The sequence below is a fragment of the Oculina patagonica genome, chromosome 14, assembly GCF_052425735.1.
Source record: "Oculina patagonica isolate OP01 chromosome 14, crgOcupat, whole genome shotgun sequence".
Classification (NCBI taxonomy): Eukaryota; Metazoa; Cnidaria; class Anthozoa; order Scleractinia; family Oculinidae; genus Oculina; species Oculina patagonica.
The window spans coordinates 15,331,513-15,355,188 of NC_135771.1; the positions used below are offsets into that span (position 1 = coordinate 15,331,513).

A 23,676-nucleotide genomic window follows, 5' to 3' on the forward strand; every position below is an offset into this window, starting at 1 on the left:
CGTGGGCTTTACTGAGGCTGTCCCAGAGGCGCGCAGTGCTTCTAAAACATGGATCGGTTACGCTGAATAAACAACATGAAAGTAAAGTGAAATAACTCGAAATTTTTTTAAAATGGCGGGGTATTTGCACTGTTGGTTGTGGACACTGTAAATGAATTAAAAAAGGCAATAAAATTTGGGTGGGTATTTAAATCGCGCAGTCGGTCTGTCGGTCGTTGGAGTTGGGATTTTTAACTGGCGGGAATCCTTCTGCATTAGTAAGCTAAATCATATTCAACTTGTGGCATGACGGATTTAAATTAAAGACCTTCAGAGTTGGCCTTCAAATCCAGCATCTTTAAAGACGCCGCCTCTTACAGAAATATAGACTGCAGTAATGAAAGAGCAAACGGGTGTTTTATGTTCATTCGGTTATATTAAACCATACCCATAATTGTCCAAACCCATGTTACATTCCTGCGGTTCTACGGTGTAAGACGATATAAATACGCTTTCTATCTAAAAAATCCGTAACAAAGTGTATTGTATTTAATGTTCAATTTCCTTTAAAAATTTAGTCGTTACCTAAACCCGCCCTTCGGTTTACTGATGAATAACAAAAGAGATACAGAAAAATGTGCGACAAAACTGTGATAGGTGCAGTGTCAATGAAATCCACAATCTTGCACTTCATAACTTAAATATGTTTTTGCTCTTATCCATTTCAGCAAACCGTATCTAAAATCAACATTTGATATATTTTGCGTCATAAATAAAAGAAATATTTTTATGACCTTGCCGACTCAAGTCCAGTTCCGACATGATTGAAAATTCAAAATTGATGAAAAAGGGCGGAACACCTCAAGGCAGTTCTGAATTATTTACGGGATTGAAAAAAGTATCATCGAAAAAGACAGATAAAAACAACTGGGTAAAGCGATAGAGCATACAAATAAATCAAAAATAGTGTACTGGGAAGAAAACGAACAACAAAAACCAAGGATTTAGAAATGCATATATAATGTAATTTTGCCGCATTCACAATAAAGTTTTATTACCATGGACACCTTTTCGTTTCTTTAGGTATCTAACTACATTTGTTAAAGTTTTAGTTTTATTTCGTGTCTGGAAAGGTGTTGATCTCGGTGGAATACATCGGGAATTCACTGCAAGAAGGTAAGAGAAAAAACTTTGCAGATTATTACTTAAACTTTTTATTAACAATTTAATATCGTTTAACAGGTAAAACTGCTTGAACTAAAATATTCCCACTTGCTATACTCTAATTTCATTGTAACTTAACAATCGATCGTTCTATTTGTCACCGATCTACCATTTTTGTAGGAACAACTGATAATATGGCCTTTATTTAACATTTAACACCGAAAACAGCAATGACAGAGGCACTCAATTGCGTCAAGCACTGGCTTGGAAAAAATTGTGAAATGTTTTAAAGTTTAAACATGTGCATTAAAAATTATTCTGTTTCTAACACGAAAGATATCGTTTTTAAATTCAGGACAAAGAAAAATATTTCAGTCTGATGATCTAACAAGCTATTCCAATGGCATCGAGAACGTCACTTAAGAAAACATTTTTTTAAAACAAGCAGTGCAATACTCTGACGTTCGTTGTTCATCTTGCTGGCGATTTTTTAGCTGTCTGAAGCTCTGCAAAATTGCAAGAGGGTCCTGATGGGGTATAACTGAAAGCTGAGAATTGGTGAAAATTGTAACTATATTAATAGCTGAGAGGTAACGCGGTTTCAACTGATCGCTGAGATTTGAGATCAGAGATCAGAACAATCTACTGAGAGCTGAAAAATGAGCTGAAATTTTAATTGATGACTGAGAAATGGATCCTTTAGCACCTTGATATGACCAAATTCTGTGTTTAATGGAGAATATGAGCGGAAGCGATAATCATGCTTTGTTGTTTCACCGATACTGGACAATGGCGAATCCAGACCTTGAACTACGTCGGGCTCTTTTTTATGTGTGTACATCCAAAACAATTTTAGCGGGGAAAGTCGTGGCAAGTCATCGCAGGCTTATATTGAACTCCTTTAAATCCTGTGATATTTCTTTCCACAAAAGAGCAGGAGACATGACACATAAATTCTTGAGTAACACGTCTTTTGACATTAAGTTTCCTTTGCTTTTATTTTTAGGCCATGTTCAATATGAAACGCTTGAAGATAGCTGCTATATTCATTTTTACCGTTCTTTATTTGTGCGAACAACGTTGTGGTGCTTTGGAAATCGGACAACAGAATAAAAACGCAAAACGCGATGGCTCTGTACAGCGAGAAGATGGGTCATCAGTGCCGACCAACGTCAAAAGAGCTGCAGCGGTAAGTTCTATTTCAAACGGTTTTATTTTCTGTGAGAGTCTGACGCCTGAAGCGAGGTTTAGAGCACCTTTTAGTGATTGTTCAATTTCAGTTTTTGCGGGACGGCGAGACTAAAATCTCTTCTGTGAACCCTTTTTAACAGTGCAAAGAAATTCGAGCTTCAAGAACGGCGAGACCCTAAAATTTGACTAAAAATCTACTTTGTGAATTTTACTGAGTAATGTTAGTTTCTACCTCATTCGGGGGTGTATGTGTTATTTTCACTTTTGCAAATTAAAAGCAGGTGTTAAACATGTTAGACAACGAGAAGTTCTTTCCTCCCCTTAAAGATTGCCGAGAGGGAAACAACAAATCAGCGACAAAATAACCTTACACGAATCTTTGTTTTTAGTCTTATGAAACTACGTTTAAATAGTTTGCAAGTGAAATGAAGTTGTTCCACAAAACTCTTCTATAACAGTGACAAAATAAAATCTTCATTAGTTCAACGTGACAATTCAGTCGAGTTAATCGATTAAATAAATAAATTCAAGGGCAATAAATAATTAGGACTTTTCTCAGGAGTTTAATTCTCGTTATTTTGGGTTGGTCTGGGTTTAAAAATTAATATTCGCTAAGAGAAGGAATTTTTCGGAATTCTCAGACCAAAAACCTGACCTCCACTCAAATATTACTGCAACAATTACTTCAACTGGAAAAACGAAAAGAAAAAACGTATCGCGCCTAAACTGATCGGAAACGGTTCAAAAAGTAATATTGAAATTAAAAGATCAAATACCGGTATGTTAATATTACTAAGCTACCCGCTTAACGCATTCTTCAAAATGAATTTTGTTCTCAATTTACTTTACTGTTTAGCGTATTTTGTTAATCAATCAATCTACACTTTCTCCACACAATCTCATCTCAATACTAACGAATGCACATGTGCTTGGGATTTCAGAAAACCCGTATCCATCTTTTAGATTATTCCAGTCTGATGCAGTTATTACACAAAAGTAAATGAACAATTTCTGAGTTACGAATGTTAATATGTCAACTCATATGTTGAATATTCTATTCCCAAGAATTAGCGCAAAGTGGTAAGAACTGTTGTTAAATTTACATAAAAAAAGTACCATACCATACGATATTAGCAATGTCACAAACTCGCTCCTTAGGGAGTTAATATTTTAACTTTTTTTCATTCAGGCAGCAGCCGTGGCAAAGGAAGTCGGACAGAAAGCGGTGGAACAACAGTTTGAAATAATGGAGGAACAGCAAGAGAAAGCACAAGAATTTATTGATCAAAAGGTAATGTCTCAAATGATAAATCATTTTGGATATTTCAGGGGCCGGCCCGCGGATCCAGGAATTTTTGATTGGCGGGGTCCAAAAGGTTATTCAGAAAACACTATTGAAATGTTTTTGCGGCAAAGTACTTCTACCCTACACCTCCCCCTCCCCAACTCCCATACCAGTCGCGGTTGCACTTTATAATTCCTTGGCCCCTTACAGTGTACATGAATTCTACCTCTCCAGTATATTTACAGGCAAAGTCGTAACAGAAATTCTTATCCGAAGAACATTCGCTTGGAAACGATATATGGACACCATTTTCTTCCTCTGGGACACCAAAAGGGACGTTTATCTCAGTTAGTTCTTCAGTTCAATGATCAAGCAAATAACCATAACCCATGAGGGGCGGCGGCGGTGACTATCAAGTTCACGGCTGTAAATGGTTTTTTTTTTTCCCGGTGGTGAAAATAAAAAACACAAGTTTTTGAAAACAGAAGGCAGGCCCGCCAACCAAACGTAAAATAAACGAAAAAATCTTGCCTTCTGTAACGCAATGCCACCCGGCAGTACCAAACTACTCGTGATATCAAAACTATGAAAATGACTAACACACTTATTTGAGAGTCGTGCAGGCCAGGCCAGTCGTGCAGGCCAATATTTTTTTTTACAAAAACTATCCTTAAACCTTCTTACCCTACCCGACCCTACCATACACCATCTCACATTACCTTATCTTATTGCCTCGCCTCACCTCACCTCACCTTACCTTATATGGACCTTAATGTAACTTTTGCTACATTTAATTACGTTTACGTTTTACTTTTTTCTTTTAAATAGCTATACACCAGGCGCGAGGCGGTAGGGCACTCAGGATTTTTAAGATTTAAAATGCTTAGAAAGCTACAGGACGTTATTTACACACTTATTTAAAAATTTCTAGTTGGAAGTCAACGTTGAACCAGAGAAAGGCTGGAAGACAGAAGATTTGCTTGTTCCTGCTGGTTTCCACATCGACGCAGAGATAACAGGAGAAGATGAAGAACCTGAGGGCGAGACTGGTGAACAGCCATTCGTGTACCCCATGGGGGTGGGTGGCATATTGATGAATGGTTGCTTTGGAACAAACTACCAACCAGGGGATCCCTGCTATGAAGCACGATGGAAAACCACTCTCTGCCTGGTGAGTAATGCAAGCAGTACCAGACGTGTGAACTAGCTCTGGGATAAAATTTAGCGCAATTACACATTTCCAAATTAAAAAGAATCTTATATTTGTCTTGCTCAGTTCACCTGAGTAATGTCTTACGTCGTTTATTTAAAATTGGCAATTGTTTTTTTTTGTTTTTCTGTTACAAGAACTTAATTGACGGTGCGGCCTTCATTGGAGTTGGTTTTGATCTTCGTGGTGATTACAGTCCAGAGTCACGTAAGATGAGCATTATACAAAGAGACTGTTCAGGAAGAGCCACGTAAGTAAATAACCACATCTTTGACAATTAACCGAGAAAATATCCTTTTCACTGAGATGTAAAAATGTTCACTCTTAATAAAGCATTGTCTACAGGTTTTCTGTTTTTCTTTTTGTTTTCAATGCAGTACTAGTACTGAATGTTAATAAATTATGCGGCTGAAATTCCTGGTGCCGGCCTGCTGTCCACTGCAGTTGTTTCAAATCCGTCTGATTGTTACCGTTCATTAGTTCTTTCCCTTTCTGGTGTTTTTCTTTTTGGGTTTTACTCAATTTCAAGCTAATCTTGTATTTCACATATCTCCTTTAACTATTGGATAATTTTCCAAGTAATGATCATTTAACACCTCCAGGTCACGCGAGCGTGACTGCTTCAGCCTTGAGTTGACGTCATACTTGTAAACAGTAGTAGTAGTAGTAGTAGTAGTAGTAGTAGTAGTAGTAGAGAGAGAGAGAGAGAGAGAGAGAGAGAGAGAGAGTAGTAGTAGTAGTAGAGAGAGAGAGAGAGAGAGAGAGAGAGAGAGAGAGAGAGAGAGAAGAGAGTAGAAGAGAGAGAGAGAGAGTAGTAGTAGTAGTAGTAGTAGTAGTAGTAGTAGTAGTAGTAGTAGTAGTAGTAGTAGTAGTAGAAGTAGTAGTAGTAGTAGTAGTAGTAGTAGTAGTAGTAGTAGTAGTAGTAGTAGTAGTAGTAGTAGTAGTAGTAGTAGTAGTAGTAGTAGTAGTAGTAGTAGTAGTAGTAGTAGTAGTAGTAGTAGTAGTAGTAGTAGTAGTAGTAACTTTATTTAACCCCGTGGCCCTCGCCTAAATGCTTAAAATATAAAAAATCACAATAATTTAAGAATATCTAACTATGAATTATAACAAGCATAAAATTGGTAAAATTGGTAAAATTGATAAAATTGATAAAATTAATAAAATAGACTTATCTTGTTGGTACACGGAAATTCCTTTCCTTCTTCTTCAGACAGACGAAAGTCCTGCACGAGGTTTTCGAGCTCTTCGTTGCAGGTGATGGTAGAACGAAAAGCTGCCATATACCTTTCGCTTTTGCAAGCCACTTAGGTCACCTGGTACGGGTTCTTCTCTTTTTCGGGAGGGGGGGGCACCTCCTCGCTGTCGTACAATCCATTGAGTAAACTCTCAGCTCGGTCAGAGTTTTTTTTAATGTTGAACAAATGATCTGGACATTTCAGTTTGGCCTTTACGAAGCGCGCGATTGCAAGAAAAGGCAGAAAAGTTGTTTTAAACTTTGTATTAGTTACTGGAGTTGTGATTATTTGTTTGATTTTTGGACGGGCAAATGGTCCATATATAAATTCAACGTTTTGTTAAAATATTTAGTCTCGTCACTAGAAAACTGTAAACACACAGGCCAGACGTCGGTTATTCGCTGTTAGCCAACCAGAAAGAGAGAAATGCAAAAACAGAGGTTGAGAATTACACTAATATTAATCGATGACAGGCTATTTTTTTCCATTCTGTGTTTGTTAGGTATGACGACTTTGATGTCCCTGACACCATGAATGTCCATGGCGTCTATGATACCAGCGCTTCAATGCAGACATTTTACAGTCGGGAAGAGTATCAAAAATCTCTACAGCAACAAGCAGGAGTGTCTGGGTCCATCTTTGGCTTCTACGCTGGTGTAAAAAAAGCTTGGGGAAGTTCACTTCTCAGTGGCTCACAAAAATACATGGCAGTGTACTCTATCGATATTGATAGGTAGCTAAATTTGTATATATCTTTAACCATTTCCTTATGCTCACCGTAATTGCCTAGTTCTGTTGCTATCTCAAAGCATGGACAAATTTTCAAAATCTTTTTTTTTTCGTCTTTTACTGTCGGTTTTCCGATGGAATGTCTAAGAACAGAAATTGTTAAGCTATTAGATATTTTGACCAACACTGAACGTATTTAGTCGATGATCATGAAGGCAAAGAGTGGCTTTTATTCCTTTCCTGAGTGTCAAAAGTAATTTAGCATTGCTTTTGTTTGGCATTATTACTTACTCAGCCAATTCAAAGCCAATTGCGACTTAATCAAGAACGTTTCGCCGCTCTTGGCAATGATTTTAGGTGTATTTGGTTTGTGTTTTATTGGGTCATTTGCTTTGTTGGTGTTTTTTGTGATTGGTCAGTGTTATTGCTTTGATTGTGGCTTGCCACATTAAAATGAAAACCGTTTTGTGCGAATTTCATGATTCGATTCATGATACCGGAATGACTTTCATTCCGAAACGAAACTCGTTCTGGAATGAGAGTTTGAGATTTTTTTTCCTGTGTTAGTTTTTTGTAACATTCATTTTCTTGGCTTCTTAAATTGAAGGGTTTCCAATTAATTTTTATACCTTCGGCGGGCGGAATCGGCGAGGGTCGAGGGTTGGGAGACGGTCGAGAAAGGGAGACGAGCCGAATGAGTGAGCGACCGGACGATTAGGTATACCGACTCAAATTCCGCCAAAGTCCGATTCGCTCGGCATGCTGCCGACGCAAATATGTGACTTGGACCACACTTACCGTCCTCTGCCTTCCCGGTCCCTACATAAGGAAAATTGGAATTCGACTCCTCTCAACTCGTCGGCAAACATCCGCAAGGCGCGCACCAGGTGGGGGCTCTTACGACCACACCGCTAATTACAAAGTCTGTATTGCAAAACCTCCTCCAATCATCGTACAGTAACACTACTACCAAAGTGACCTGATATGGGGCACGGTCAGTGACGATATTGTAGGAATCAGGACAGTAGATCACGCTTCTGATTGGCTACTTGTGAATTTGGGTACGGTAATTTTTAATATCAGGCGACAGTGCAAACCAGCAATATCTGCAATTTTAACGAGCAGTTTGACTACAGGGATGCTTCTTTGGGCTTAACAGGAAAGAAGATCAAGGGATTTCTTTTGCTCTGATTTCAAACTGTGGCTTTTCTATGCGCTTATGATCTGCGGTATCATCTCGGAACGGAATTCGTTTCGAGTTTACATGATACCAGAATAAAATGTCATTCCAGAACGAACATTTCATTCCGGAATGAAAACCGGAATGCACTAATTCCGGAATGACTTGTGCGGGAACGAAATTTCGTCTCGGTATCATGTAAGCAGATACAGAGAAACATATGTTGATGGAATGAAAGTCATTCCGGAACCATGTAAACAGGCCCTTACAGTGATTCTGCCATTTTTCTTAGATATGAAATATACCAAGATGAAGTCAAACCAGGGGGCCTCAATCTAAACTTTCTCAGAGAGTTTATGGATCTTCCGCAATCTTATTTAGCGCCCGGTGCAGCCATAAAGTTTCGTAAGTATCTTTATACTTATAGCTTATCAGAGAGGAAATAATACACTATTCTAAAACTTATCATGACTAATATAGTCTTTTTCTTGAAAACAAATATGTAAATAATATGTAAATAAAAAGGGTAATCCAATTTTTGTCCAACACTTAAACATTTTCTTTGGTAGCTAAATATACACAGTGGCTGCATGCTTTGTTTTTTCCGAGCTCTGATTTATATATCTTTGGAAAAAAATATATTATATAATGATAATATTCAGTCAATCTGAAATTATTAGAATACTATAACCTAATCTAACATGTCATTCTATAGAGGACTTCATCCTTCGCTGGGGGACACACTACATCAAATCAGGTAAATTTGGTGGCCGCTTGCAGATTTTCAAAACAATGGAAGCCAGCGAAGTTGCCAGCAAGGAAGCGTTTAGTCAAGTAATGGAACTTGAATACAGGAATTTGTTTATGAGTTTGAATGCTAAGCAAGAAAAATCTGGAGAAAGCAGTGAAAAGAGACAAAGTAAGACTTCTTCAACATCTTTTACTGTGGAAGGAGGAGACCAAGAGATAGCTTCCCTTATTTCTGATTTTAACTCGCCAACTATTAAGACCGACATCGTACAGTGGTTGGAATCCATTCGTCCCTTTCCAAAGCCATTCAAGTTCACTCTTGCAACAATCACAGACTTGCTGAAATTCACTGCTCACGCTCTATTCCCTGACGAGGAGAGGGACTGGGGCTGTGAAGCACAAAAGCATAACTTGAAACCAGATCCAGACACAGGGGAGGCTTATTACGAAATTACAATCAACGGAACCAAGACCAGAAAATACTGCGCGTACATGAATCGCGAAGAACTCGTGACTTCGATCGAGAAGAGAAGAGAAAGTTTAGAGAAAGCCATCCGCGTTTACATGGAGGAGGTAAAAGAGCTTAATTTTGTCAACAGTACACTTAAAACACGACGACAATTGTTGTTTGACATTTTAATTACCAAAAGTGAACAATGTCGTATTACTCTTTACCCTGGCAATAAATTATCAAGCAGACGGGTGCTGAGTATAAAGAAATTGACTAAAACTATAAAATAGCCCAGCTCACCACGAGTCTCTCGTAGCTCAGTGGTTAGAGCGCCTAACCGGCCATATAGGTTCCATTCCCTTCGGAGACAGATTTTTTTCTTTGTCCCACGCTTGTGACATAATAAACATTTTATCTTCATCATTTATCACTGAGCTTTAAAAATACCATCTTTATCATTTATTTCTCAAACTACTTTCTACTATAAAGCTGAATAACAAATAAGTAAATTATTGATAAATTTGTAATGATCTCAATTTTTATGAGTTGGAGATAACATCAAACCTTCTTCCTTGATCTCCAGGGGCCAATATCTGTCTCAGAAATTACTTTGCCCGCTGGTAGTCCCGGATGTCAGACAGACAACTTCAAATACCAGCAATCAGCTGGTAAAGTTTCTTGGAAAGCCATGACTGAAGAAGGGAAGGTGTTTATTGTCATCTTTGATATGAATGAAGATCTTACCGGAACGTTTAATGGCGCTCGAAAAATAACAGCTCAGATGGAGGTATATGTGAAGTATTTTCACGGTACATGGTTCACAGCTAGCTCCTATGATGACTTCGAGGTGTCGACGGCCTGTCGTAAAGGAGCAAGTGGTAACGACGACCTTAGAATCTGCGTCCTGGGTATGGTTTTGACGTATGATCCTGATAGTGGATTTCTTTCCATGACTAAAGATGATTGGTTGATATCCAAGGAGACTTATCCAACACTGACCATGGAGGAGTCTGAGTCGGATGTGTTAATGGCACATGTTGAATGGCCGGAAAGTCGTGTTTTTGATCTGGACGAAGTGATTGGTTATCTCCCATGTAACGTAAAGTGGTCCAACGCAATGCGTTTTGATCCAACAAGTGACGCAGAAGGAAAGTGCATTCAATTTACAGCCTCCTCAAAGGGAACTGTATTCGTGATCTTCTCAGCCATTCCAGATGACAAAGATACTTGGTACTATGTTCAGATTTCTCCTCATGGCGTTGGAATTTTTAAGGTATGCAGTGTGTTTAACCCTTTTGCAATCTTTCCTTTTTCACAAGTGGTTCCTTTTTAAACCACTTATCACATACCAATTGACAAGAAACATTGAAAATATATGGTTAAACGCAAGACTTGATATTGTTTGCTAGTCCACAGTTAAACTTTCTATAGACGCGGTTAAATTTTCGAACGCAGGCTAAATCCCGGTTTAGATCACGACCTTTTTAAACGGTGACTAAAATTCGTTTAAATAATCGGCCTTTTGTGTTTTCCATGTAGTCTCAAAAGCTGATAGTTTCTACAGTCGATCCCGGCGCCGTTGGACTGGGCTCCGATATTCTGTACCAGACCTACTTTGTCTGTGTGAAAGAAACTTCATACCGCACTGTGATTGAATATGGAAAGAGCAGAGGATCAGCTGAAGACGGTGACGTCTACCTCACCATGATCGACGAGGAAAACCCTCACTTGGTGCGATTTTACTCTTTTGGCAATGGCGAGGATCCCCTCGAGATAGTTGACGCTCATATTGTTCCTAGGAGTTTGATGAAAGCCAACTGCAAAGGCGACACATCATTAGACGTCGTAAGCAACATGTGTTTGCAAAGCTGTCACGAGCTCTGTGATCCTGATAGAGGTTTGTCACAATATCATTAATGTCTGTATTACGTAATGTCGGTATGAAAGAGACTAGCAATACTTTTAGTACCTCCCTTGTTTTAAAAATCTGGATAGGCTGCAGCCGTTAAAACCGCTTAGACCCGAGTTCAGACATAAAAAGGGTTATGATGCTATTATACTATGATCATGTTCCTGCGATTTCATATAACGAAATGGATATGACTCATTTTATATACTGCCGGGTTAGAAATCATTTTTTATGAACCCATCGCATACACTTTCTTGGAGAGGTCAATTGGTATACGCCATAATCGTACTTTGCAATAACAAAATTCTCGTTTCTGATTGGCTCTTCGTACGCCTGCCAGTGAGACTGCTCAAAGTGGACTTTTACGCTATTCGCGAGCCGAATGATCCCTTGGCAGCTAACGGTCCACGACACAAAATCCGTCTTGTTGGACGGCAAGCTACGCACATCCAAAGCAAATAAAAATGAAGCTTAACATGTTGAAGTCACTTTGTTTTGGAAATCCTCTCCAGGATGGCTGCTATTGTACCCTGTGACCACAAGGTGCAATTAGTGGTTTATTTATTGTTGTTCCCTCCTGATCGTAAACTGAATCATGCATGGAATATACTTTATACGAGGAATACAAAAAAATACTCAAATGAGGTCCTCAAATCGACTAAAAAGTTTCACAATTGTGAACGGTGTTATCAAAATATTAACATGAAATATTTAATTAAAGGAGCTACGTCACGGGCAACAGATCTTGAAAAACTAAGTCTTTTTCAAGTTTGTCGTTTGTAATTCGTCTTAATCCACATCAGTCGAAACCATCCTTGACTATTCTCGCGTTTTTATTATTCCTTTGTTGTATTTCTGCGTTAGAAAGCTATTTTTTGATGTTTCCTTCACTTTAAAAGTAATCAGAAAATGACTGAAAAAATATTATGACACTGTTCCTATAGTACCTCACATCTTACGATTCAGGGAACTTGTCTAAAATTACTCGGCCGATTACTTCCTGAACTTTTCTCAGACCATTTACTAGTACTTTTCTTCGAGCAGGTTGTCGAAGAACGTCAAGTAGCAAACCACTAGCAACAGATTGTAACGCATGCCGGTATGTCAAGAATGCACAGACAGGCGAGTGTCTACAGCAGTGCCCAGAAGACTGGGAACAAAAGGACAAAGAATGCTATCCAAGTGAGTTAAGAATTGGGTGAGCACTATGGTATTCGCATTTCCAGGAAAACATCAGTCGTTTGAGAGGGAAAATACTCTATCCTTGGCTGTTGCGGACTGCAAAACATTTTTTTTAACATGAACTGCAACGAAAGAGGCCTCTGTTAAAGGGCCTAGATGGGGCGTAAATCTAAATTGCTCTTGGGGAGTGGCAAAGTGACCCTTGTTACTGCAAGTTTTCTTAAAAGGAAATACTGTGAAATCCTGATTTCTCAAGCCCTAGGTTTCTTGTACCTCCAGATAACTCGATAGTACCCAAAGTCGTTTCTGTTGGATTACCTCCCGTCTCGATTTCCTAGGTTAAAAATCCTCTCGAACGCCCAAGATTTCGAACCAATTTTGTTTCCCATGGAGGTTCGAGAACTGAGGATTCCACCTAAATAGAACTTTGGCATCCAAAGCATCAAAAACATTTAATGAAATCTGAGTCAAGTCTTTGTTCTCGAGCGTTGGAATTAACGTGTGTGTAAGTGTATATAACATCATATTGACTTTGAAGGCATGGAGGTTTAGAATGTCTAACTTGTTTAAACGGTCGGGGAGGTGTTTAGCCTATACACAGCTTATTATCGACCCTTTTCTACATTAAAATTAAAATGTATCGAATTTACAATGTACAATGAAAATTACAATGAATTTATTATATCGTAATCAGTGCATATATGCATTTCCAGTATAAGTCACATTGCTGTTGACCCCGTTATATGTTAAGCACATGTTTGCACTTTTGTTTAGGGAAGACGATAAAAGAACTAAATACACCCAGGTGGCGATGGGGTTCTGTATCTCAACCCATCTAAATCAGTTTGGTTTGGGGTTGAGGGTGACTGCTAGAAATTATATGATTGGTGGATAAATGGTGTAAATACATATTAACTCTGCACTATCCTTCTAGTCTCTCAGTTAGATGTGAGGTGATTTCAGTCAGCACGTTTCAAAATTATATTCTGAACTTTGTTGCAGAGGCAGAACCTGTAATCACAAACTGCTATGACAATCCTATTGGTGTTGCTGATGTCGCTAAAATTCCCGACGCTAAGATGTCAGCCTCCTCTCAATATGGTTCTAATTACCAAGCTGCATACGGCAGATTGAATGGGGACAGAGGCGACGGCTGGTGTGCAGGGTCAAAAAGCAGTAATAACGAATGGCTTCAGGTTGACCTTGGAAAAAGTTATACAGTGTGCGGTGTTGCTACCCAGGGAGACAGAAATGGCAATGAGTGGGTGACAGGCTTTAAGTTGTACTTCGCCGAGTCTACAAACAGTTGGAATGTGTATCAGGGTGGAACTAGCCAGGACGTGGTAGGTTTTCAGTCACACTACAATCCTGCAAACAGCAGCCGGTCATCAAGCAATAATTGATTATTGTTACCAGTGTTACAAAAACGGTTTGTTTGCATAAAAACATCAGAAAACTAGCAGAGAGATGAATGCAGTTTCTCGAAATTATAGCTCTGCAGCGTTTTTCACAACCGAGGTATTACGAAAAGAATTTTAAGAAAATTATGCGGCTGCCATGTTTGTGTCTACTTTGGGGCACAAATATGGCGGCCATAAAATCAGCTAAGTAGAATCTATCATTGACCTTATTCGCTTTTAGATATCACTACTGATGGACATATTAGTGTATAAAAAACAAAAGATCACATCCCTCAGATTTCGTCAGAAAAAATCTTTTACCTACCTTATTATAGGAAATTAACGCTCCATGACATTAACGCGAATTATTAAAATTCGCGTTAATTAAAGTCGGTTTTTTTATGAGCGTTAATTTCCGCGACCTTAATCTGTTTATTTCATTTCGAATACTGGGGTCAATTCAAAAAAAGGTTTACCAGTGTAATTTACAAGTGTAGCTAAAACAAAAGCTACGCTTGTAAATTGCACTTGTAAATGTTTTATTGAAGTGACCCCTGGATACTGTCCGAACACAAATAGAAACTAGGAAACAATATCCTCCTCTACTCTGTACACTTTTTATTTTTTCAGTCATTACAATGTAAAAGCCTTTATATAATACAAAGATATGTCATCTGCAATATTTCAAGCTTATTATTATCTAAATGTCTTTAGATCTTTAGAGACATAAACAGCGGTAATATTCTCCAATTTTAAAAATTGCCCCGTCCCTCGCGTTTAATAACTTTAGTAAAATATATTTTCCCTCCGTTTTGTGTTATTTTATGTGGCGTAAAGTCCAAGACCTTAGTTTAGGAGAGCGTTTATTTACCTATAATAAGGTACAGTGGAACCCCGATATAACGATCCTCGATATAACGATATTCCCGATATAACGATGAATATTCTATGTCCCGGCAAAAATTACAGTAAAATGTATGGGACGGAACCCCGATATAACGATCTACGATATAACAATATTCCCGATATAACGATGAGAATTTAGCGGACCGAACGTAAAATCGTCCCCGATATAACGATATTATCAGTACACAGTCACAATTTAAGCAAAATATTGAATTTAATTCAATAACATAACAGTAATCGAGTAATCTCTTACCTTTCTGACAACAGCTTTGCACGATGATATACGAAAATGATACTGTATTCTAAGCCTCTTTATCCAGTAAACAAAGTATGTGTTAGGTTTACCCCGATATAACGATATTTTCGGTTATTTTACGTTCATATCGTTATATCGGGAATTTCGATATAACGATACCTCGATATAACGATATAATTTTACTGCTCCCTTGGCATATCGTTATATCGGGGTTCCACTGTAATATCCAAATCCCTAAAATTCTCATACAAACTCTGTATTACGCAATCACATTTTCAAACTTATTCATAAAAACAAACTAGGACCACGAAGTATAAAAGCTCGAATAATTAGCAATTTAATTTTGATACCATTGATAATCACACTGTAATTGTTTTCTTTTCTCCGTGCATGTTCTAGGTGTTTAAAAGGAGAGGCAACAATAACCAAATTGATCAACACAAGCTTAAAGTGCCAGTCACTGCAAGATATGTTCGTTTTAACCCAGTGGCCCGTTATAATTACAATTGTCTCAGAGTTGAAGTATATGGTACCATTAGCGGTATGTTTTAACATAGCTATTACATCACCGTTAGATAGGTTGTGTAACATTGACCCCTCCGGTGGGAGGGGTACTTAAAGTATTTTATTCGGGGAGACTTCACCAAAGGTTCAAGCCCCTGCCATTTTGTATTCCATTTTTGACAGAAATGGTAACACCTTCATGTTAGTAGCCACAGTGGGAATAATGCATCTCTTTCCTAAACATTTGACTTTATTAACTGCCTCAAACACTTGGGTCTGCCCAGGTTAATTTAAAAGACCCTAGCCTTTTAAATACCTGAATAACAGCTTTTACTATCCTTTTTTATATTTCAACTCGTAAAATTCCCACCCTTTTATATGCCTCTAGCCTAAAACAGGTACCCTCTTTGGGCGGGGCCTCCGGGGATTACAACTTCATCCGCACAAAGACACGCATTTGTCCTATTTTTATATACAAAAACAGAGATTTGCGGATTCCGCAAGAGCTTGTTCCAAGGCTATTCACAAAGTATTTTAACCCTAAACGCTGTAACATCCATTCTTATAAAACCAGATACAACAGAAACCTTTTTATTGATGACATAACTTTCTTGTGGAGAAAAAAGCAAATATCTTACCATAAGATCAAGTCTCATCGTATTTGAAAAACGCCACGCCAAAATGAATGAGTCGAGCTTTTTTTGTATCTTAACAAAAGGGGCCTCGGCTTGTCTTGAAAATCCTTGCCAAAATGGCGGAACCTGTGTGGATGTCGGAGAAGGAAAATACAAATGTGAATGTCCAGGAGTTTATGGTGGAGATAACTGCGAAAAGGGTAAGGCATCAGGTGGCAATAGTTTTTTCTTGTTTGATTATTGCTAAGGATTTCTATGGGGTGATAGTTGATGAGGCCACAGGCCCAATCAACTATCACCTATCAACTACCGGTATCACTATCTCTATCAGAAATAGAGAGCTACTAATCTTATTGCTCGTCCAATTGAACGATTGTCAAGTATTTCTGCATTATAAGGTATAATTGATCTTCACACAATCCATGCTCTCGCGATCTCATATACTTACGGCTGATAATACACTAGTAGTTCAACCAATCAGATTGTCGCATTGCATTAGCATACAAAGTAGTAGCTAGCAGCATGCACACAACACACATCACACCAACTTTATTTAAGCCTCGGATTTAAAGTAGGGTAGCTGTTAAAGCTAATATCTCCGAGAAAGAATGAAAATAAACAAATAAAATAACTAAAACAAGCTGAGAAACAACTAAGAAAAAAGCCTGTTTTTACATAATATTACAGTGAAATTTTTCTCCAAAAGAAATTTGACGCACTTAACTAATTGAAAGACGTTATAGATCTCACTTCCTTAGTGAATCTGTTCCACATTCTACTAATACCTCACTTTTTCGTGGTTCAAATAAAATGGACAAAAAAGCCGTTATAAATCCACGAAGACTAAAGTTTCTCTAGAATGACCGAACGGAAAAAATGTTTGTAGCGCATGTAGCCTAAAATTATTTCTACAGAGTTTAAAAAGGCATTCCAGATAGCTCAAAATTGCGCTTAATTTAAGTATTTGGGATAAAACCGTCTTTGGGTGCTCCTGTAATCTATTGGACACCAAAGCATGAATAAATTTAAAACACTGTTTGACTGTATCAAATAGTTACTTTTTTATTTCCTCTTTTTTCAGAGTGTGAGAAGACAGAAGACAATCAGTGTTGCCATTTTCCTTACCTCTATAAAGGCAAAGAGTTTAACGTGTGTGCAATGACAGCAGAGGGCGACAGACCCTGGTGCTCATTGACTTATGATTACGAGAAAGATCAACAGTGGGGGTACTGTAAAGGTATAATACTAGTTATACTAAACCCAAAAATGCTTGAAAGACTGGAGTAACATAAGACAAAACCTTTTTCTTTCTTGTTTTTTTTTTTATGCCAAATAGAGGATTTACGTTGTTAGTTCTACGACATCAATCGTAAAACCGTTAACAAAAGCAATTACAATGTCAAAAAAAACACCCAATGAACCCTAAAGCTAACCCTAAAAATAGCCCAATCTACCTTTCCTTTTATTTTTCTCTTGAAGATTGTAGCGTGAGGATACACGGTGGCAATCATTGCTGTCACCTTCCGTTCATTTTTAACGGAGAGCTTCAGACATCTTGCTTAAAGACCCCCAGGCCTAAAGGGGACTTCAGTCGACATGCATCGTGGTGCTCTATGTACTATGACTTTGACAAAAAACCAATATGGAAATATTGTATTGGTACGTATATTATGCATGCCTGAGTAGTACTAGTACCTGCACAGTATTAACCAAGAAGATTTTTCCTAACTATTTGCGACATACCACTTTAACTCAGTGGGCTAAAATTTTTTACACGTTGCATCTTTTTAAAGTTCAAACATTTGTGTGAAATAAATTGCGTATGAAGGGCTTCATTTATCGATTATATTTGATACACTGTATTTCTCAATTTATATTCTAGACTATTACAAGTGTAACTTTTTCGTCTTATTTATTCTTTTTTTAACAGAATAAGTGAATTGAGCTAGCAGATGGAGACCGAAACTCTTCATTTGGTTGAAATAAATTACCTAAAAGGATTAAAGAATAAATGATAAATGAATTATGGGGACTTCTTATATAGTTACAGTTCACATTTTAATATTATGTAACAAGTTTGTCCAAGAGTTTAAACAAGACTTTTAGTCAAATTTTAGTCTTTGCCCTCTTGTTAAACAACTAAACGTAATTCGCGTTGAAATTTAGCAAACAGCACAAAATAGCGATCATTGCAAGATTTAGTTGATGTAAGTGTATAAAATCACAAGCTGTAAGCTCATTGCCTTTATACGGGTTTTTGGTGATAGCATCTTTACTTGTTAATCAAGAAAGTGTTTTGATTTAGTAGTGTTAATTATCTTCTAACTTACGTTTGTAAATGACGGATTAAAATTGGTCTTTTCGCGCAGAGATTAATAAAGTTAACCGAAAATGTTACCTGGTGTCCTCGTTATAAGTCCTTAGATGATCAACTGAGGCATTCTTTATTCTTCTGAGAACTACTCACGCGGACGATCACACTATACGTTATTCTTCCTTGGTTCTACAGTATCTAGTGATGTAATGTATATGAAATGATTCATATATGAACTGCGGATGTATATCGTCGCACTGCGACGATCATTTATCACTCTCATATACATCCGCAGTTCATATATGAATCATTTCATATACATTACATCATTTCACTCCTCTCACGGGAAAATATGAACTCACAATTGACCTCGCTCCCAATGTGTGGCTTCAATAGCTCAGTTGGTAGAGCATCGCACCGGTATCGCGGAGGTCACGGGTTCGAATCCCGTTGAAGCCCTGAATTTTTTTCAGGCTTCTTTATTCCAATTGCTTAAATTGGAAATTCACTGCGACGATCATTTATCACTCTCACAGTATCTAGTGTTTACAAAAGTACCTGAGGATGAAAGATAAAGTACTAAATAAAGCGAGTGAAAGCTAGTGAAGTTAAAGGTCACTGGAGCGATAGCACATGTGCATTTTCCTCGTTAAAAGGATTTTGCGAAAAAGTCTTTTAATAGTCTCATGACTCGTGTATTGTCTTATGATACGACTTGGGGGACTGGAAACAAGTCACGGTATTCATCTACCGTGACGAAAAATGCCAGTTATAAGGCCTGGGCGTCTACAGCTTCGTTAGAGTTACCTGGCTCAAACCTTTCTGATTTTCAATCGCTATGCACAGACACAAAGACATATCAAACGCTTGCAAAGCATATCAATGGCAGGGAGTCTTTACTTTGATTCTCAAATGTTTAAAAAAGTTCGTTATTATTTTTTGCCAAAGGCACTACGCTTCGGACAACCTGAGTACATTTTGGGGAAAAGAACAGTACAGTCGGAGTAAATAACACTTTTGAACAACTGAAGTATATCGTTAACACTCGAATAAAATTAAACGTGTAGGAGAGAAGTCTTGGTGAATCAACGACCTGCAATACATATCCAAACGTGAAATTTGCTTGTTCAAGGCAAACCTTGCATGAAAACTTAACCCTATTCAGACCGGGCTTTTTTTGGTCTTTTCAGACCGGTTCCAAAATCTATCTTTTGATATATGTCACGTGGGATGATGACGTCACATCACGTGACAATTACATCATCATGTCAAAACAGCCGCCATCTTGGATCCGCCATCTTGGATTTAGAAATTTTTCCAAAACGTCAGAAAACCGCCCAAAATTACCGGAAAATACTGGAAATCAATGAAAATGTGCTGAAAACCCGTATAAAGGTGAACATAATTGCTTTAAAGTTATTTTTCATTAATAGAAACACGAAAATTACAAATTTGAGAAAACATGCCTTTCAAAATGCCGTTGCCATGGTGACGTCAAGTTCCTGACACAAAAACCTACCCTACCAAATTATTCCCAGATAAATTTTAGATAAAGTCGCAAAGTTTGGCAGCGTTTGATTGAATATTGAAAAAGTTATAAATAATAATAAGTCTAGGAGCGTTCAAAGTCAGCGCGGGCACTTTCCGCCCCCCCGGTCTGGATAGGGTTAATTACAAATATTGGTGTTTTTTCTCTTTTGCCTGTTTATAGATATCGCGTTCGGCTCGTCTCATAAACTTGCTAAACAACAAAAACAATACAACCACAACAATGAGAGTGAGACCAGCAGTTTTATTCACTAATGAGGGCAGCGAACGAGTGAGTTTTTTTTTGCACTCTGCAGAAATGTTACTCCCTTATGCTGAAGCACCTCTTGTGACTGAGCAAACCAATACAATAATGGCAGTCTCTGCCACAGCTGGTGCAGTCAGATTGCAGTTGTGTTTGCTTTGGAAAGCTGGCTGCTCCATGATGTTTTTGCTTATATGAGGACATTTTCGTCATATAATGCCCACTCAGATCCCCTTTTTTAGCAACTACAATTTACTTTGTCACACTTTCACAACTGTAAATTGCCACCTACTTTTGATTCAGATTTCATTGCTTAGAAAGATGTCCACCAATATTACACTAGAAATGCTGATAAATTAAACAGTGTGTAATTGAAATATACTTTACGAATTTTAAAGTAAACGACAATTTTTTAAGTTCTTGAAACATGTTTCGACAGAAAGCACTGTCATCTTCAGTTGAATGATTTACAAAGCGCTGTTATGTAGTTGAATAATTTGTAGACTGCAAAATGCTTATTAAAAAAATAGTGACAGCAGAACGTGAAAATGTGAGAATTAAAATGATAATTTTAGATTAACATGGAGTAATTGCTGATTGAGGTAAGGTAGTTCCTTTGGAATATAAATAGCCTCCTTTATCTTGAGTTGAAAGCTGGTGGAAGCGTGATCTAAAATATGAAAGCAATCTATTGAACACAAAGAGCGACAACTTTCAGAATTCTGAAGATAATTGAAAATGCAAGAGGCCTTATCACTGGCTAAGTGCTCACGTCCGGGTGTTGAAAAATGTCGAGTTGTTTTGCCGACATAACAGGCATTACAGCCCACACATACAAACTTATAAACTACAAGCGAACGAAGCCCGCCGGGGATAGGGTCTTTCACGTCAAACAAGTTACCGATCTTAAAAGAAGAAAAACCTAGTTTGAAGTCTAAATCATTACATTGTTTCTAAATCATTGTCTAAATCATTACATTGTTTCCTCTGTTTCAGTGGCATGCCTGTAAACTGGCTATCTCGTTGAGATATGAAGCTAAGTGCATGACCACTATAAACATATATTTATTAATCGGGCGTGGCGATTTATAGTTTACCCTTTGGTCGTCCTAGAGCGTAGTCTCCTGGCGCGGCCAAAAAGACGGGGATAGCTTGGGGTTGCTACAAAACCGCTACGGGTGACGCATACCGCAATGGTTTTCATTTTAGTTTTGACAGGAAATCGTTGCAGGCACACTTGGTCGACTTTTGGGTTAATGTGTAATCAGGTTGTGTTTTTTTGCTTCGGCGGAAGGACAGAGAAAAAAGCTTACGGGGCAAAGTACAGTATGGGGCCCAGTTCTCGGCCACTTTTGACGTAAACTTGTATTTCTTACCTCAGAAGAACCGCAGGAACTTGAAATTTCTCCCAGAGCTAGCTACATTATTCAGCTTTTTGGTGTAAAGCTATCGATCGGTCAAAAATTAATTTGCCCGAACAATAACAAAAATAAAAGCTCCATTTGTGGGCCCAGTTCTCGGCCACCTTGGCCCAGTTCTCGGCCACTTTTGACGTAAACTTGTATTTCTTACCTCAGAAGAACCGCAGGAACTTGAAATTTCTCCCAGAGCTAGCTACATTATTCAGCTTTTTGGTGTAAAGCTATCGACCGGTCAAAAATTAATTTGCCCGAGCAATAATAAAAATAAAAGCTCCATTTGTGGGCCCAGTTCTCGGCCACCTTGGCCCAGTTCTCGGCCACTTTTGACGTAAACTTGTATTTCTTACCTCAGAAGAACCGCAGGAACTTGAAATTTCTCCCAGAGCTAGCTACATTATTCAGCTTTTTGGTGTAAAGCTATCGACCGGTCAAAAATTAATTTGCCCGAGCAATAATAAAAATAAAAGCTCCATTTGTGGGCCCAGTTCTCGGCCACCTTGGCCCAGTTCTCGGCCACTAAAAAGCTTGTGCGTAATTAATCGGGCGTGGCCGATTTATAGTTTACCCTTTGGTCGTCCTAGAGCGTAGTCTCCTGGCGCGGCCAAAAAGACGGGGATAGCTTGGGGTTGCTACAAAACCGCTACGGGTGACGCATACCGCAATGGTTTTCATTTTAGTTTTGACAGGAAATCGTTGCAGGCACACTTGGTCGACTTTTGGGTTAATGTGTAATCAGGTTGTGTGTTTTTGCTTCGGCGGAAGGACAGAGAAAAAAGCTTACGGGGCAAAGTACAGTATGGGGCCCAGTTCTCGGCCACTTTTGACGTAAACTTGTATTTCTTACCTCAGAAGAACCGCAGGAACTTGAAATTTCTCCCAGAGCTAGCTACATTATTCAGCTTTTTGGTGTAAAGCTATCGACCGGTCAAAAATTAATTTGCCCGAGCAATAATAAAAATAAAAGCTCCATTTGTGGGCCCAGTTCTCGGCCACCTTGGCCCAGTTCTCGGCCACTAAAAAGCTTGTGCGTAATTATCTGTAAAAAAAAAAATGCTCAATTAATTTTCACAGTCATAAAATCACTCTGTAAACCTATTTATACTATATCGATCCCAAATTATTTTTATGATGCTTTGTTTTACTTTAGAAAAGAAGGATTTTAACGCGCCTAGTTGCCTATGTGCAGGTTCTGGCAAAACCGCATTGTGTGACCCGTGCATTTAGATGGTTTATTTTGCAGTGAAAAGGTCTTGAAAGATTTAGATGCTGTAGAAATAATAGACAAGACAAGAGTCAGCTCAAAACTTAGAGATAAGATTGAACTTTATTTTTAAAACATTTATTTCTTTCATTCTGGCAGCAGCAGATGAAATTATATTAAAAACCAAGCGCTAAGCTGTGATAGCGAGCAGGGTGGCCGAGAACTGGCAAATACGCAAACGTCGCAAGAAAAAATTTCGAAGTAAATTAAGACCAAAAAATACAACGGTTCAACGAAAAGTTAACTAAAGCAGAAAGCTGAATTATTCTACGTTTCACATGCCAAAAATTAGCTCGTATGGTGGGGGCTTTTGGATAAAATACGAATTTAACTACATCCATGAATTTGGAGCCGTAAACAAACAACTTTTTCGGGAATGCAAATTCACCTACCTCCGCGTAAACTCGACGTGTGAGCTTTCTATATCGAATTGAACGATCAAACTCAAGATACTTAAAGCACATGAATCAGTCTATCGTTTGAAGGAAATACCTTTTTCTTTTGATTCAACTGGAGTGTGAAAAAACGCGTTAAACACAAAGTGGCCGAGAACTGGACCCGTCCGAGAACTGGGCCCCATACTGTACTGATAAATTGCACTTACTTTGACAAGTTAAAGTTATTTTTTGTAAATGAAAAAGGTAACGTCATTGATGTCACGCAGTGTTTTTTTAGCAAACTAGATGGTTTGCTGGTTTCTGACTATGAATGAGGGTGTGATCTTGCGGTATATTTTTTGAGCCTGACTCCGCCGTAAAACTTTTTTTTTATTTAGCAAGAACTGTGTCGATTTTCATTTCTGAACAATTGGTCGTCAAGTCGTTTGTCACAAAGAGTAGAATGCTTGTACAGCATGTTTTGGAATTATTTTAGATTTGGTTAGTAAGACGCTTCTGAAGACCTGAGCAAAACATTGGGAATG

General features: G+C 38.2%; 1 protein-coding gene across 1 annotated transcript; it reads left to right on the forward strand.

Annotated features, from left to right (window-relative positions):
* The first annotated feature begins 1,106 nt into the window (after positions 1–1,106).
* Positions 1,107–18,349, forward strand: LOC144638560 (uncharacterized). Its single transcript, XM_078497753.1, has 17 exons — positions 1,107–1,155; positions 2,150–2,332; positions 3,524–3,625; positions 4,551–4,790; positions 4,967–5,079; positions 6,567–6,797; positions 8,266–8,378; positions 8,689–9,296; positions 9,758–10,447; positions 10,714–11,071; positions 12,128–12,265; positions 13,268–13,608; positions 15,227–15,368; positions 16,050–16,166; positions 17,048–17,203; positions 17,446–17,625; positions 17,897–18,349. Exons 2-17 carry the CDS (start codon positions 2,153–2,155, stop codon positions 17,899–17,901), a joined length of 3,714 nt encoding a protein of 1,237 aa, XP_078353879.1. The 5' UTR covers positions 1,107–1,155; positions 2,150–2,152; the 3' UTR covers positions 17,902–18,349.
* The last annotated feature ends 5,327 nt before the right edge of the window (positions 18,350–23,676 follow it).